This window comes from Hipposideros armiger, unplaced genomic scaffold, assembly GCF_001890085.2.
Source record: "Hipposideros armiger isolate ML-2016 unplaced genomic scaffold, ASM189008v1 scaffold_105, whole genome shotgun sequence".
Classification (NCBI taxonomy): domain Eukaryota; kingdom Metazoa; phylum Chordata; class Mammalia; order Chiroptera; family Hipposideridae; genus Hipposideros; species Hipposideros armiger.
Genome location: NW_017731455.1, coordinates 1,075,264 through 1,089,194, shown reverse-complemented (window position 1 = coordinate 1,089,194; position 13,931 = coordinate 1,075,264). Strand labels below are relative to the sequence as shown.

The following is a 13,931-nucleotide window of genomic DNA, read 5'->3' as shown; positions in this document are numbered from 1 at the left end:
AATAATCTTTACAAGCACAGGCGATGTCTTATTAATCCCAGGCTCTGGACCTGCTGAGGTCACGGCCCCAGATCGAGTACCCAAAGTACCCCTTCCTGTCCCAGCCCCTCCCAAGGGACCTGCCTATTTTGGGAGCCTGGCTCTGAAGCGCGAGTCTTTTTTGGGCACATGTTTTCTCGTATGAGCACAGCCAAGTTGCTGGAGAGTACGGCAAAGCACAGGCATGTGGTCAAGATCTCCCCATAAGGACTGTGCAAAGAGCCATTCCTCTTTGGGAAGACGGCTTCATTCATGGAACCTCTGGTGGGGTCTCGGACACATCCCACGCAGTGGGCATTGCTGGGCAGGGCAGGGACTGCTGTGACTTGGTCCCCAGTGGCTGTCGTGCAGACGTGGCTACACTGCCAGTATCTGGGATAAACTTTACCTTCTCTGTTCTTGTGTTTTCTGGATCAGAGGACTCATTTTCTTTCTCCTGCCTGCCTGCTGAAGGAGGGCTTTCTTCCATGCCCTCTTTCCCAGCCTTACCAAAGGAAGAACAGAACAAACCAAATCAACAGTCCGTGGTGGCACAGCAAAGAGAGAGCATCAAGAGAAAAAGAACAATACGAGCACAGCCAACGGCTATCCGGTGTGTAGCATATACATTTCCTTTATCCTCACACAACCCCTGGGAGTCAAGTGCTATTACCATCTTCATTTTACAAACGAGGAAACTGAGGCTCAGAGAGGTTAAGCAACTTGCTCAAGGTCACACAGACAAATGGAGGCCCAGAAATTTCTTAACAACTGGCCTGATGCCTTTAGGGGGGCAGACACCTCTGGAAAACTGGGCAGTTTTTGCAGTCTCACTGTAGATGGTGAGGATGAATAAAGGAGCCAAACGTGAACTGACCCTGGGGTTAACAGCCATCATGGTGACCTCCACAACAGATCTGTGTTGGTCATAAAAAATCACATCCAGGCCACTTCTGGGTATGAAGGGGGTTGTCTCGGTCACCCTCTCACCTCTCATTTGCCCCATCTCTGTCCTAGAGCTACAACCCAAACGAGCCTTCCCTCCCCTTCCCCCTTCCTCCTCATCCCTCTCTCATATTAAGTCCCTCCCTCATGATAGTGTGCATGTCTGGGAAATGGGACAATTGAACACAAATGTCTCATTTGAGAAGGAAGGTCTCTGTCCAGCCTTTAAAACAGGGTTCAGCAAACTATAGTCCTCAAGATCTGACCCCGTGCCTCTTCTGTACAGTCTGTGAACTAATGGTGCTTTTCACCGTTAAATAGTTACATGTTAAATGATTATATAAGTACCTACATAACATCTTCAATTATGCCTCCTACATAGACTAAAATATTTACTATTGGTGCTTTCTGGAAAAAGTTTGCCAACTCCCATTTTAGAAGTTTTTGGAGATTATTCTCCCATGACTTAAACTTTGGCCACCAAATCAATGACTATTCCCGGGGTTCCTCGGGGCAAGTTGCATTTTCTTCACCTTTCTGGCTTAGGTAGGATCAAAGTAAATGACTCTATTTCTGATTTCTTATGAGCAGACACACCTCTCCTGAGCTGAAAGGAGCCAGCTGGGGCAGGGCTCAGGGCTGACTGGTTTAACCAGTTATTACTGGACAGAGGAAGACAGCTCAAACCCTCACGGCCTTACCCTTCCCAGTGTTTAGAGTGGAAGATTCCACCACAATCCCTGCTCAAGTCTTCCATGCTAACCTAAGCAGCTGCAAAGGCCCTTTTAGTCATCAGAACCAACAGGGGACCACTTTATTTTTATCTCCCTGAATAAATTATCCTTGGTCCTCCCTTGTCACAACACATAATCCTTACCCTTCCCATGCAGTTCCTGCAGCCACACTCCTAGGTCAACACAGTAACCTGGAGAGCTCCTCCAGTTCCAGCTGGGAGAGACGGGGACAGCCTGGCTGGGCCAGGAACCCCCCACCATGTGCAGGAAACAGAGCAGTGCCTCTCTGTGCACCCCTGTCCCTGGGGTCACTTCAGGTGAGAGCAACAGCTTGAGGGAACAGACAAATGCTACCAACGCACTCCACTGCCCACACCAACTCATGCATCAAGGTTCTAGGCCCCAATTGCTGCAAGCAAGGCTCTGTCACCACAGGGTCGGGGCCACTGCTAAACCACCTCCTAACAGGCTCTGCAGTCTCCTCTCAAGTCTATTCTCCCTAAGGCCATGAAGAACGACCACTCCAAAATGCAAAAGCCATCATATCCTCACTGCACTTTCTTGCTTAACCATTTCATTCGCTTTCCCTTGCGCTTAGTATAAACAAAAGTCCTTAACCTGCCCACAACGCCCCGCATGATGTGGCCCCATTGACAAATCAGCCTCGCCTCCCACCATTCTAACCCTGGCTGTCTCTGCTCCAGCAACACTGGCTTCCTGCCACAGGGCCTTTGCACATGCTGTTCCTTCTGTCTGCTCTCCTTCCTTTACACTCAGTGAATACTCACCCCTCCTTCAAATCTCAACAGTAACAGTCACATCCTAACCCAGGGAAGCCTCTGATGTGTTACAGGCACTGACAGCACTGTATGCTTCCATCTCCTTCTTAGCACTTAACACTCACACTCTCTCCTACTCATCTGAGGAATTATTTGATAAGGATGTCTTTCTCCCAGACCATGAGCTCCATGAAATCAGGAATCATTTCAGCTTCACTCATAACTGAGGCCCCATGCCAGGTGCCCCATGGATACTGGTCAATAAAAGAAGGGAGATTGGTAGGAGAGGGTAGAGTGAATAACAAGTTTGCACCTGTCTCCCGGCATGCTTGGGTCTCTGTCTGGGCTCCGTACTGAGCATAAGTGGTTTTACTACTTCTCTCTCCCATGAATTGTTTCTACCGGAGGCTGCATGCTGGGGACCCCTGGGCTCCATCTGGCCCACAGACATGTTTTGATCTATACAGTTTCTAAAAAAGTGGGAAATTTCATACAGCTATCTGGACTTTGGTCTTGCTCTAAGAAACAGGGGATCTGACAGCCCAGGACATGTGTTCCTGGATGGCAGCCACAGAATGGAGCTGAGCAGTGGCTGACCTCAACAGACAGGCACCTCCTCCTTGGTCTGCCATGGTCCCATCTCTCCGCCTGGCTTCACGCATACAATCTGGTCTGTGCCACCTGCCTGGCTTTTCTTTTCTAGGTCAGTAACCCTGGAACCCCCTTCCGGTAAGGTAGAGTGACCCTTTCCGACCTTCTCCCAGTCAGTGACTTGGTTTCTTTCCTCCTTCCTATGGTCTTGTGGTTGGGTCTCATGCATGGACCTGGCCACACAAACACTGAGTAGCACTCACACCGGCCTCTCCAGCATGGGCAGAGATCTCAGAGGGTTTCTAATGAGCACAAGCTCATTAAAGCCCTACAACAGCCTTGCGATCACACCCATTTCACAAACAAGAAGACTGAGGGGGAGAAGAGCAGGGTGTGACCAGGTTCTCAGAAGCCAGGCTTTTACCTCCAGAGTCTGGGTTCAGTCATTCATTCCTTCAACAAGTACATGTTGAATGTCCACTCTAATCTAGGGACTGGGGACACAGCAGTAAGCACAGCAGACAACAACTCCTGCCCTTGTGGAGGCTACACTTGGGGGTGTGGGTGGGGCAGACACTAAATAAAATAAATAAAGACATCAGGGGATAGGTTAGAAGGCGATAGATGCTGCCAAGAAAAGGAAGGCAGAAAAGGAATAGAAGCGGGACATTGTGATTTTATGTAGTGGCCAGGCTAAACTTGTGGAGGATGTGACAATGAGTAAAGACAAAAGAAGTGAGAAGAGACCCATGCAGGCTTGGCTGAGGGCGGGGTGAGGCGGGGTGGGGGTGGGGGTGGGGGATTGGTTCCTAGGCCTGGCTCTGTGCTGGGTGACGCCTGGCATATTAGAAGAAAGGCAAGGACACTGGTGGTCTTTGGCCCTGTTGTTTTCACTCCCCAGTCCAGTTCCTGTCTGTTATCTGAGTCTGCGCAGCCCTGTGCAAATCCAGGGTTGTTCTCAAGATCATGCTATGGAGTTTGAGCTGAGTGCAGAAAACTCATTCTGTGGTTATTCCACCGAACAGTAGTGGGCTGTCTGGCTTCAAACCCACAGAAACAATCTGTTGGTACCCCAACAAGTCCCTCCTGACCCCACTCTAGGGCTATTAGAGGCAGAACCAACTAGGGGGACAGAATTGTGGGGAAACCCACAGGGTTTTCTGAGACTCTTTTTTGCATCAGGGGCTCCTGAGGTGACCAGCAGTGTGCATCCCCTTAAATGGGCAAGGGTTGTGCAAACCGATGAAGGGTGGGTAAAACAGTGGGAGAAATAAGGTTTCCAAAGAAGAGTGTCAGAAGTGTGGGTAGGAGTGTGGAGGGGCAGATCCACCCCTCTGCCATGGGGACAGAGGGTTCCAGGCTTGAGCCCCGCCTTTGCTTTCTGCCTCTCTGTGCCCTCTCTTGAGTCACTAAACTGTCACCAGCACCTTGGACACCTCCCAGCATATATAGTCAGCCCTCTGTATCCCCAGGTTCCCCATCTGCGGATTCCACCACCCTCAGATAGAAATTCTTGAAAACACAAGTTACGCTGTTGCTGACGTGTACTATGTAGTCATCGTTAGGCCTACACTGGCTGTACCTGTACCGATCATATGCAGACTTTTGTTTCTTGTCATTATTCCCTAAACTATACAGTATCACAACTATTTACATAGCATTTACATTGCATTCAGTATTATAAGTAATCCAGAAATGATTTGAAGTATATGAGAGGATGTATGCAGGTTACATGCAAATACTTCGTCATTTTATATGAGTGACTCGAGCATCCGTGGGTTTTGTTATCCACGGGCAGCCCTGGAACCAATCTCCAGGGATGCTGAGGTATGACTGTTCCGTTTTCTCTAAAACCTCCCTTGCTTCTCAGATTCTTGGGATCCAGTTCAAGTCCTCAGGGCGGCACACGGGGTCTGTTACCCCCTCCCCCTCCAATTTCCTAATCTCATCTCCTGAGCTTCTCTCTACTAGGCCGGTCAGGAAAAATTGTGGCTGACTTGAGATGGGCAAAAAAGATTACTCAGTGTCCTTTGGATGGAATGCTGGGCAATTGTCCAGCACGCCCTCCAGGGTATCTGGCTCTGTCGGAGTCTGCACCTTATCTTGAACTGAGCTCCTTTACAACTCTGTAAATTTCAGACAACTGATAGTCGTGCAGATGATTCTTGTCCACAGGGATGCAAAGGAATTTTATCTGGTGGAGATGCAATTGGTTCTGGGTTCCCTGTGGAAGGAGCCACTTCGGCCTCTCTTAGCAAATGCATGTCCACATTCCTGATGGCCTCTACATGTTGCCTGATCTTTGGATTCTTCTTTGAACTGGCTTTCACATCTTACTGGTTCCCTCATTCGTGAGTGAGTTAAGTAGCATCTTTGACAGGTATTCCTTTTACCTGTGCACGAGAGCCAAGATTTTACTTTTTAAAATCATGCTCCTTTAATATCCCCTAAAGATGCAGTCATGTTGAATATCGGGCTCTTCAAGACAGTCTTTCTTTCTCACTTTTGCCCTTGCTGCTGCCCAAACTGTTTTTTCCCCCGGTTACAAAGCCCAGCTCAAATGCCGCCTCCACTGTGCAAGGTTAACTGTCACAGAGCCGTCACCCACTACTCCAGCACGGACCTCACTGTATGTAAATTTTGCACATCTGCCCATCATTAGACCTTGGTCTCTGCCATAATGCGGACCATGTCTTATTCACCTTTGGACCCTCTGTGCCTAGCCCACTACATGGCAAAGTGGCATGCTGAAGTAGTGACCAAAAGTGTGATTCTTCAGTGTTCATGGCGTTGGGAATTGGGCTCCTAATTTGGACCTAGTCTTGTCACCAATACTCCTGGGTCAGACTAGAAGATACGCATGTAGGATTTTAAAAACTAGGTTCTTTAGGCAGATTCCCCAGCCTCTACTATTCCACTCCTACTTAAACGTAGGTGGTTCTGGCAAGAAGGGAGTCGAAGCCAAGTTAGACTACAAACCTGTACCCAGAGTCCTCCTGGTCACCCACTGCATGAACGGAAGTCATGCAGCAGATGAGAAGCCCTTTCAGATGCTTGAACGAAAGATGCCAGCCAACTGCTGAGCATTTTTATTACAGTGGAAACAAAACACTGTGGACAGTGTCTAGAGAAACATACCAAGCCCTGGGCATCCAGTATAATTTAGTGGGTGGTGGCTGCTCCGCGTTTACCGCCTCTCATTGAAGTCCCAGGATTGGTTGGATGCTTTTGGCAGGAGAGAGGACTGCGTAGACCAAAGATCTAATCTCCCTTGGCAGAGTCTGTGGGTGCAAACACCTCAAAGCCACTCCACCCTGGATAAACAGGGCCACAGAAGGCCTCTGCAGCGTGACCCTTCCTAACTTTTAGTAAAGGCAGCAGGGTGCTGTGGCTTTTGGCGCCAGATCACTTGGGTGTAATTCCAGCTCTGCCATTTCCTGGCTGTGTGTCCTTGGGCCACTAACTTAAACTCTCTGTGCCTCTTTTTCCTCATTTATAGTAAAAATATTATTACTATTATTACCTCATAGAGTTACTATGAGGATTCAATGACTTGATTGAGATAAAGTGTTTATTTAGCACAGTGCCTGGCACACATATGGAATTCAATAAGTATTTCATTCATTCAATAAATATTTTTCATCATTATATTAACATTATTATCCTTTGAGACCCGCCTCTCCTTACCTGGGGAGGAGATTACATCATTACCTCATTCTCTGCCATTCTGCCTTCTTTTCTATCATCAGCTCCTTCTTGGTCTCTGTCAGGTCTCTTGGTTCTGTTTTTCTCACTCTGCTTAGACTTGGTGCCGTCGGGGGCCCTGGTGACCTTTGACTCCAGCCCGTCTTCCTTGCCTGAGTCGTCTGGGTGGGGGTGTCTGCTTTCCCGCAGCCTGACCTCATCTTTCCTTCTGGACCTCCCTGTGACATCCTGCTGCTGCTTTAGATACTTGTCCGATTTGCCTTTGGACTCCTTCCGGTAGTAGCAGTCCTCTCGGCTTTTGTAGCCTGACGCAGAGTGGAGGGGGTTGGGGGACCCAGACCTGGGGTGCTTTTCTCGGTGGCCCCGCCCACCTTCGAGTCGCTCGTCTAACTCGGCTTTGTCGAGTGGCCGGGGGTAGTGTTTGCGATCATGTGCCCATGTGTCTGTCCTGTCCCTCTTTTCCTCCCCATTCTCCCTCCAGAGGGCCGGGTCTCGCTCGTCCTCCCTCCTGGCATAAGGAGAATTATCCCAGGAGTCCCGGCCGTTACCCCAGTCGGCCCTCAAGGGTCCAAGAGGACTGTGGGAAGAGCTGCAGGAGGTGAAGCTGGTAGTGTGGGACCTCGGGGACAGTGAACGGCTCACTGGACTGCGAGACCGTGGCCTTTCAGGGCCATATCTGTGAGGGAGCAAAGGAGCAGGTTTTAGAGTGTGCACGTCCCCAGTGCCACACAGACACCCCGAGTCTCTCTCACAGACACTGTGCACAGAACCCCATCTGTCCGGATGCTCTTCACCACAACTGTACAGGCCACACAGAGAGCAGCCCAGGAGAAAGCAAGCTCCCCTCCGTCCTGGCTTCCAGGAACAGGGGCTTTCCTTAAGCACGGTCCTGGCCGCTCTCTGCCCCTGCACTCCTCCTGCTCCTGGAACCGGGGCGAAGAGTTGGGCTGGTTTGGCTCAGCCCCATCTTTCTTCCTCTTGGAAGTGAGCTCTGCTCAGGAGCAACAGACTCTCCTCCTGAAGGGGTAGGGGTGTGGGGTGCGGACAAGGCTGCTGAACCCTCAGATTTGTGAGCCGGCCTCTTGGTTACAAGACTGAAGCCATGCCCCCACCTGGCCTCTACTAGAATAAAAGTCACCTCTTGGCCTCCATTTTTCTTATTTCTCATCTCAATTTGTTTAGATCCTAGGCATGGAAAAGGGATGCTAGTTATTGGGTGGTGAAAGGGGAGAAGGCAGGCTCAGAGATACCAAAAGCAAAGAACTAAGAAGGCACTTTTGGGTTGGGAGAGAGCTCAGAGCTCTGACCTACTAATTTTTCAGATAAAGAAACTGAAACTCAGAAAAAGACCCTGACCTGTCTAAGAGCCTCTGAGCAAGATCTCCTGGTCACCCCGTGCCAGAGAACTACAGGGGGCACAGTGTGGCTTTATACATATCTAGTAAAAACCCAAATAACCATGGTTAAAACAAAAACCATACACACACAAACAAACAAAAATCCCAAACCTGAACAGCTACATACAAGGGTACAAACACACACTCATATACACACACTCTGAAGGTTGTTCAATTACTAAGCAGGTAAACTGAGTCACGTACCCGCTATTTTAAAAGGATGAACAATTTTCATTTGGCTTCCAAATACCAGAAAACTATGCAGCCCTCACCGATCAAGGGACACAGAGATGTGGCTCCCCAGGACCAGGTTGCCTTGAGCATCGCTGGGGAAACAGCCTGGGCACAGCCCTCTACAGTGAGGTTAGAGCACCATCTGTGGCAGCCCTGGGTAAGAAGCACAGCATGTGCCTGCCAGGTGCCCACCCTGGCTCCTCCTGTTCTCTACCTTGGCTCTCCACAGAGACCGTCTTTATAGGGCAGTGACTGTCGTAAACTTGCAGTCACAGCTTAGCACAGTCACAACTTCAGTTGGAAGAAATGAGTTGGAAAACTGAATGCATTCAATGTGCAGAGTAAGTGACTGGTCACATAATTGCTGTTTCTTGGAGCTTCTCTATTTCTGTGCCTACATCTACATTCAATTCATAAAAAACCAAGATTTGGCTCTAAATAGAAGACTCTCTCTCTCTCTCTCTCTCTCTCTCTCTCGCTGTTTTAGCAGAGTATAGACTTGCCCCTAAGAGCCAAATATCAACAGACCCCCTCTTATATATATTCCTTTCCAACAAAGAAGGAGCAGCTGAGAGGAAGCTTAGCATCTTGCATTTCCCTGAACTTTAATCTGAGCGGCACTTCTGGATGGGACTGGTACATTCCATCAGGCACATGAAAAGGTAAGGCCCAGAAAGGCTGATGGAGGGACAGGGGCAGGACACAGCATGCCTCAAACACCCTTCAGAACAAGCAACAGGAGACTATTCCAACTGCCCCAAATTTGCCCTGACACCTAGAGCTGGGGCCTCACCTGTCTGCTTCCCGGAACATGTCTCTTTCCCTCTGGGAATGGATGTCCTGAATGATGGCAGCCACGTTTTTCCCAGGTTTCTAGGCAAAGTCAGAAAAGTCACCGTCAGACCAGAGACAGCCTTGTAAACACCCCAGGGAAGCATCTAGGGCTTGGGTTCATTGCCCAGTTCACCAACAGGGAAAAAGTGCCTTTTCAGAGGAAGTAAAAAGTTTAATCCAAGGGATGAGGAGTGTGAGCATAATGCTAAGTGTTAACAGGGTAAGTAGTTCAAGGGACATGGCGTCCATTGAGCTGGGAAAGCAAGAAGCCTGGTGCCCACCACCCAAGTGCTGGAAAAAAGCAGCATTCATTCATACCTGCCTCCCACCCCTTCCAGAACAAAAGATAAAATCTGAGATGTAAAAGGAAGGAAGGGAAAGAAGGAGGGAGGGAGGGAAGGAGGGCAGGCAGCAGGCATTATAACTTGGAAAGAAACTTGAAGATCACTTAATGCAGCCTCCACATATGGAAACAGAACCAGAGAGACCGAGGCAGAGTTCTGCCTTGCACAACTCCAAGGTCACTGGCCACATTGTGTTCCATGTGGATGGTGACCCCTGGGGTTGTGCTGGGTTAAGGAACACAATCAAGGTCACAGAGATAGAGAATCAAAACTTGACAGTAGGCATTTCAACTCCAAGGTCCTTTCCATGCCCCATGCAACACCTCACTCCAGCGCGCTCCTCCACAGGGGTCATCTGGTGTTCAGTGTAACTCTGTGGGGTGGGCAGCATAGGCTGTGAGCCATGATTCACAGCTGCAGACACCAGGCACCCAAAGGCCCCACCTATTCCAGAAGTTACTATATGGTGGCTGTGCCAGGACAACACCAACCCCAGCACCCAAATCCCAACCAAAGCCCTATATGAACCCAGAATGGACAACAATAACAAAACAATACAAAAAATAAACGATTTAAAAAAGAAATTCAGGAGAACAAAAGAAAAGGCAAGAACATCTTCCAAAAGACTACACAGAATTCATCCATTCCATTAAAAAGTATGGAGTAGAGTGAATTTTATGGCATATGAATTCTATCTCAATGAAGCTGCCATTACAAAGTAACAGACCTAAAAGCCCCCCGTTTGTAATGTCAACTTTTGACAAAGCATTTTATTAAGAAATTTAATCAATTGTTCTTTACCCTTGATTTTTTTTCTATATAGTTTACAAGGAATTATGAAAGCCAGAGCTGTATGAATGTTAGGGATTTTACAGATGGGAAAGCCAGGAGCAGAGATAGGAAGTGAGCTACGGGATCGAGCAGAGGCTAGAATTCTGTGTCCTCTGAGTATACGCCTGCTTATCTATGTTATTGTTGAGAATGAAGGTTGGGCTGGGAAAACACGAGGAAAGGACAGGATGAAAAAGGAGCTGCCTGTGGTTTCAGGGCCAGAGGTCAAGGCTAGGACATAGAAAAAGGATATACAATGTTCAAGCCAGGGAGGGGTCTCATGTTAACTCAAAACACAAAAGGAAACTATGACACAGGGAAGATGGTGGTCCCTTTCCTAGTGGTCATGAAGTAGGAAATCCAGAAACCAGTACACCCCACCTCGAGAAAAGGCCCAGGGACTTAGCACAGGTCAGGATATCCACCCAAAAAGAAGCTTCACCGTTTTGGTAAATGGTCCCTTTCGTCTGATTCTATCTATGAAGGCTGACCCTCTATAAGCATATGAAAGTGTTACCTACAAGTGACCAGACACCCAGGACTTGCACTGTCACCTAGCACCACAGCTGCTTTAACTGGACCGCAAGCAGAGACCCCACGGCCAAGCAAAGAAAGAACTGGGGCCGTGGGCCTGGGCCGAGGAGAAGGCTGCCGCCCAAGATGCCTCCTGCCACCCCACCCGAGACCACCTTCCTTCTGCCAGGTTGTTTGTCTTGGGGTAGGGTGAGAACATTCATCTGGAGGTGATCCACTAAGCGGGTCTTCTTGCCTGCCCACCTGGGGCCATGGAACAGAAGCTGCCTATTGTATCATCACAGGAAAGGCTGGCCTGGGATGGCTGGTCCCCAGAAGACCTGCTGCAGCGCTGCCTCCACACAGGCCAACTCGTGAGTGAACAGAGCTCAGGAAAGCTGGCGGGAGCCATCAGGTCCAAGTGCAGGGACGTGCGATTACATCTGCTATCGCTGGGGAGGCTATCTCCCAGATCCTCAATCCATCAGTCACACTGTCAAGCTGGAATAGGCAAAGGCTAAAGATGTGCCACTCACACTGGGTTAAATGTACCATGCCAACTTTTCAGAACATACAAATTCCCTGAGGGGGTTGGATGGGGGACTTTCAGTAGCAGAGAGAATCCCCAAGGTCCCCAACACTTTTCTTCTGCTCTTCTGGAACCTCAAATCCCCTTGATTGTTCCTTCCAGCCTAGACCCAGGAAAGCCTGGGGAGGAGGAGAAGCAAGCCCCTCACCTCTGGGGTGCCACCTGATGCAGAGCAGAGCCAGCTAATCAGGCACCACAGATGAAAACATCCTCTAGTGGCCCATGCAGTCCCCTGGGGGTCAAAGAGATGAACCTGGAGTTCTTCGTGGGCTAAAAGAGCCCTTTTTGGTTTCAATATTTCCCTGCCTCTTATTTTCCCAACCAGAGAACATCCTCCTGCGGCTGCTTTCATTTCAGCCTACCCCCCTCTGAAGTTACTTCTATTCAGGTCCCAAGTCCCCAGAGGCAAGGCATCGGATTGTTGGTCTTCACACAGCCAACACAAGCACAGAGCCTGGCATGGAACAGGAGCTCCGTAATACCTGTTCCAAGATGAATGGCTGGAGAGATGGGGGGATGGGACTGCAGAAAAAGCATATGACAATCTGCAAAACTATATGCCAGGGCTGCCGTCACCAGCATTGTGGCCCCCACCCCTCCGAGGACCAGAGGTCACTTCCTCTATTTTAAAGTGATAATTCCAAATTGTTGGCATTCTGTGGCTCAAACACCCCACCGGTTGCCATATGAGAAGGGGACAGAAGTGGCCAAAGCATTTCAAATAACAGAAACAACTTCTCACAGCCCTAAGAAAACCCTCTCAATCTTTCTCATCAGGATAATGGCCTTGTCATCCCATGGTTAAAGGTGTCAAGGAGGCAGGTAAAATAAAGCTGTAATCACTGCAGAGAAGTGAAAATGGGAGAGAGTGGAGTAGGTCTATGATGACATTCTGGGTATCTTTGTATTGCAGAATATTTCAAACATACACAAAAGTAGGGAGAATGGTATATTGACCCCCTAACAAATCCATGTCCATGGTCAACAACTCTCACCAATTTTGTTTCATCGATGCCCCTATCCTCTCCCGCACCATCGCCATAGATTATTTTGAAGCAAATCCCAGACACAGTTATCTTTTCATCCATTCTGTGATGACACTGATGCAGCTCAAGAACCCCACAGGGGACCATCCACAGTGCTGACAGTCAACACATCTTGCTGCGTTGAAGGCAAGGGTGCGATGCCAAGCCCCATGTGGTCCTAGGGAGGTGCTGGCACACCCAGAGGGAGCCGCCGCAGCTTGAGACTCTCAACCCAGGAAGAGCATCCCCAGCTCTGCCTCTAGCTGATTGGGTCGTCTGGGGTCAAGGACTGTTGTTTGTGGGAGACTCACTTTCTCCATCTATAAAGGTGAGATAATGAGACCCATCTGCCATCCACTGAGAGCCTCGGGGCATGCCAGGCTACTCTGATAAAAGCCACGAGTGCTGGACCAACATAAAAGGAGCTGTTAGAGGGTTTCATGCCCTCTGACCCCTCCACGGCTGTTTTACATGCCTTAAGCGTCCTATGAAGATGCTGAATGCTTCCAGATGAGCCCTGAGCTCCTTAGAGGCAGATGCTGTCACAGCAGCCCTGAATGCATTCCAGGCTCTACATCTCTTCTCACCTGACTCCTTCCACCTAGGACACGCCCTCTCTGTTTATCCAATTTGCCTCATCCTTCAAGGCCCTGCTCAGTAATCTCTCCCTTCTTTACACACCCAACTCATACTGCCTTTTTTCCACTAAACTATTAGGAACTCCTGCACTTACACACTCATATTTAAATCCTATGTAATTATTGCACGAGAATAGCTTGTCTACCCAGTCAGATGGCAAACAAGTGAGGACCATGTCTCATATTCACCATAGCGTTCAGCACCACGTCTTACATGGAGAAGACCCTCAATCATCACTCGCTGATTTCATCTTCCTGAGAGCGTCATGGACCATTCACAAGACTGCTGCCCTGGGTCAGAGACCCTCTGTATGGCTAAGAGGCTGGCAAGACCAGTGGCTCTGAAACCAGGTCCTCTGCCCTCAAACCGCCTGAGAGCCTCGGTCCTACCTCAGATCTACTGAAGGGGAATTTCTGGGAATTTCTGAAAAAACTGCCCTGACAATTCTCTGGTGCTGCAACTGGGAGACACTGGTTTAAATTATTCAAGTTCCCTTCGGCATGTAAGATGCTATGATTCTGGAGAAGTTTCCATGGAACAAACCAGAAAATAATTCAATCTTCTCATCTAAATCTGCAGGAAGAAAAACCCTCACTTTTTATTGTTCCTTCAGATTTTCTCTTTCTCCTTCATTCCATACATACATTTGTTGGACAGCTTATATGAAAGTTTCTGCCCCAAATGCCCTGAGGAAGAGAACCTCTGCCACAAACAGTGCATGGGGAAACAAGATTACCAGCATGAGGAAATATT

General features: G+C 48.9%; 1 protein-coding gene across 3 annotated transcripts in view; it reads right to left on the bottom strand.

Annotated features, from left to right (window-relative positions):
• Positions 1 to 13,931, bottom strand: part of RBM20 (RNA binding motif protein 20) — a 191,062-nt gene that overhangs the window by 16,650 nt on the left and 160,481 nt on the right. For all 3 annotated transcript variants that reach the window (XM_019646590.1, XM_019646591.1, XM_019646592.1), the window contains exons 8-10: positions 9,197 to 9,276; positions 6,779 to 7,448; positions 428 to 523 (exon numbers count right to left, since the gene is read on the bottom strand). In XM_019646590.1, coding sequence (XP_019502135.1) covers positions 428 to 523; positions 6,779 to 7,448; positions 9,197 to 9,276 — 846 coding nt within the window. The remainder of the gene's footprint in view (positions 1 to 427; positions 524 to 6,778; positions 7,449 to 9,196; positions 9,277 to 13,931) is intronic.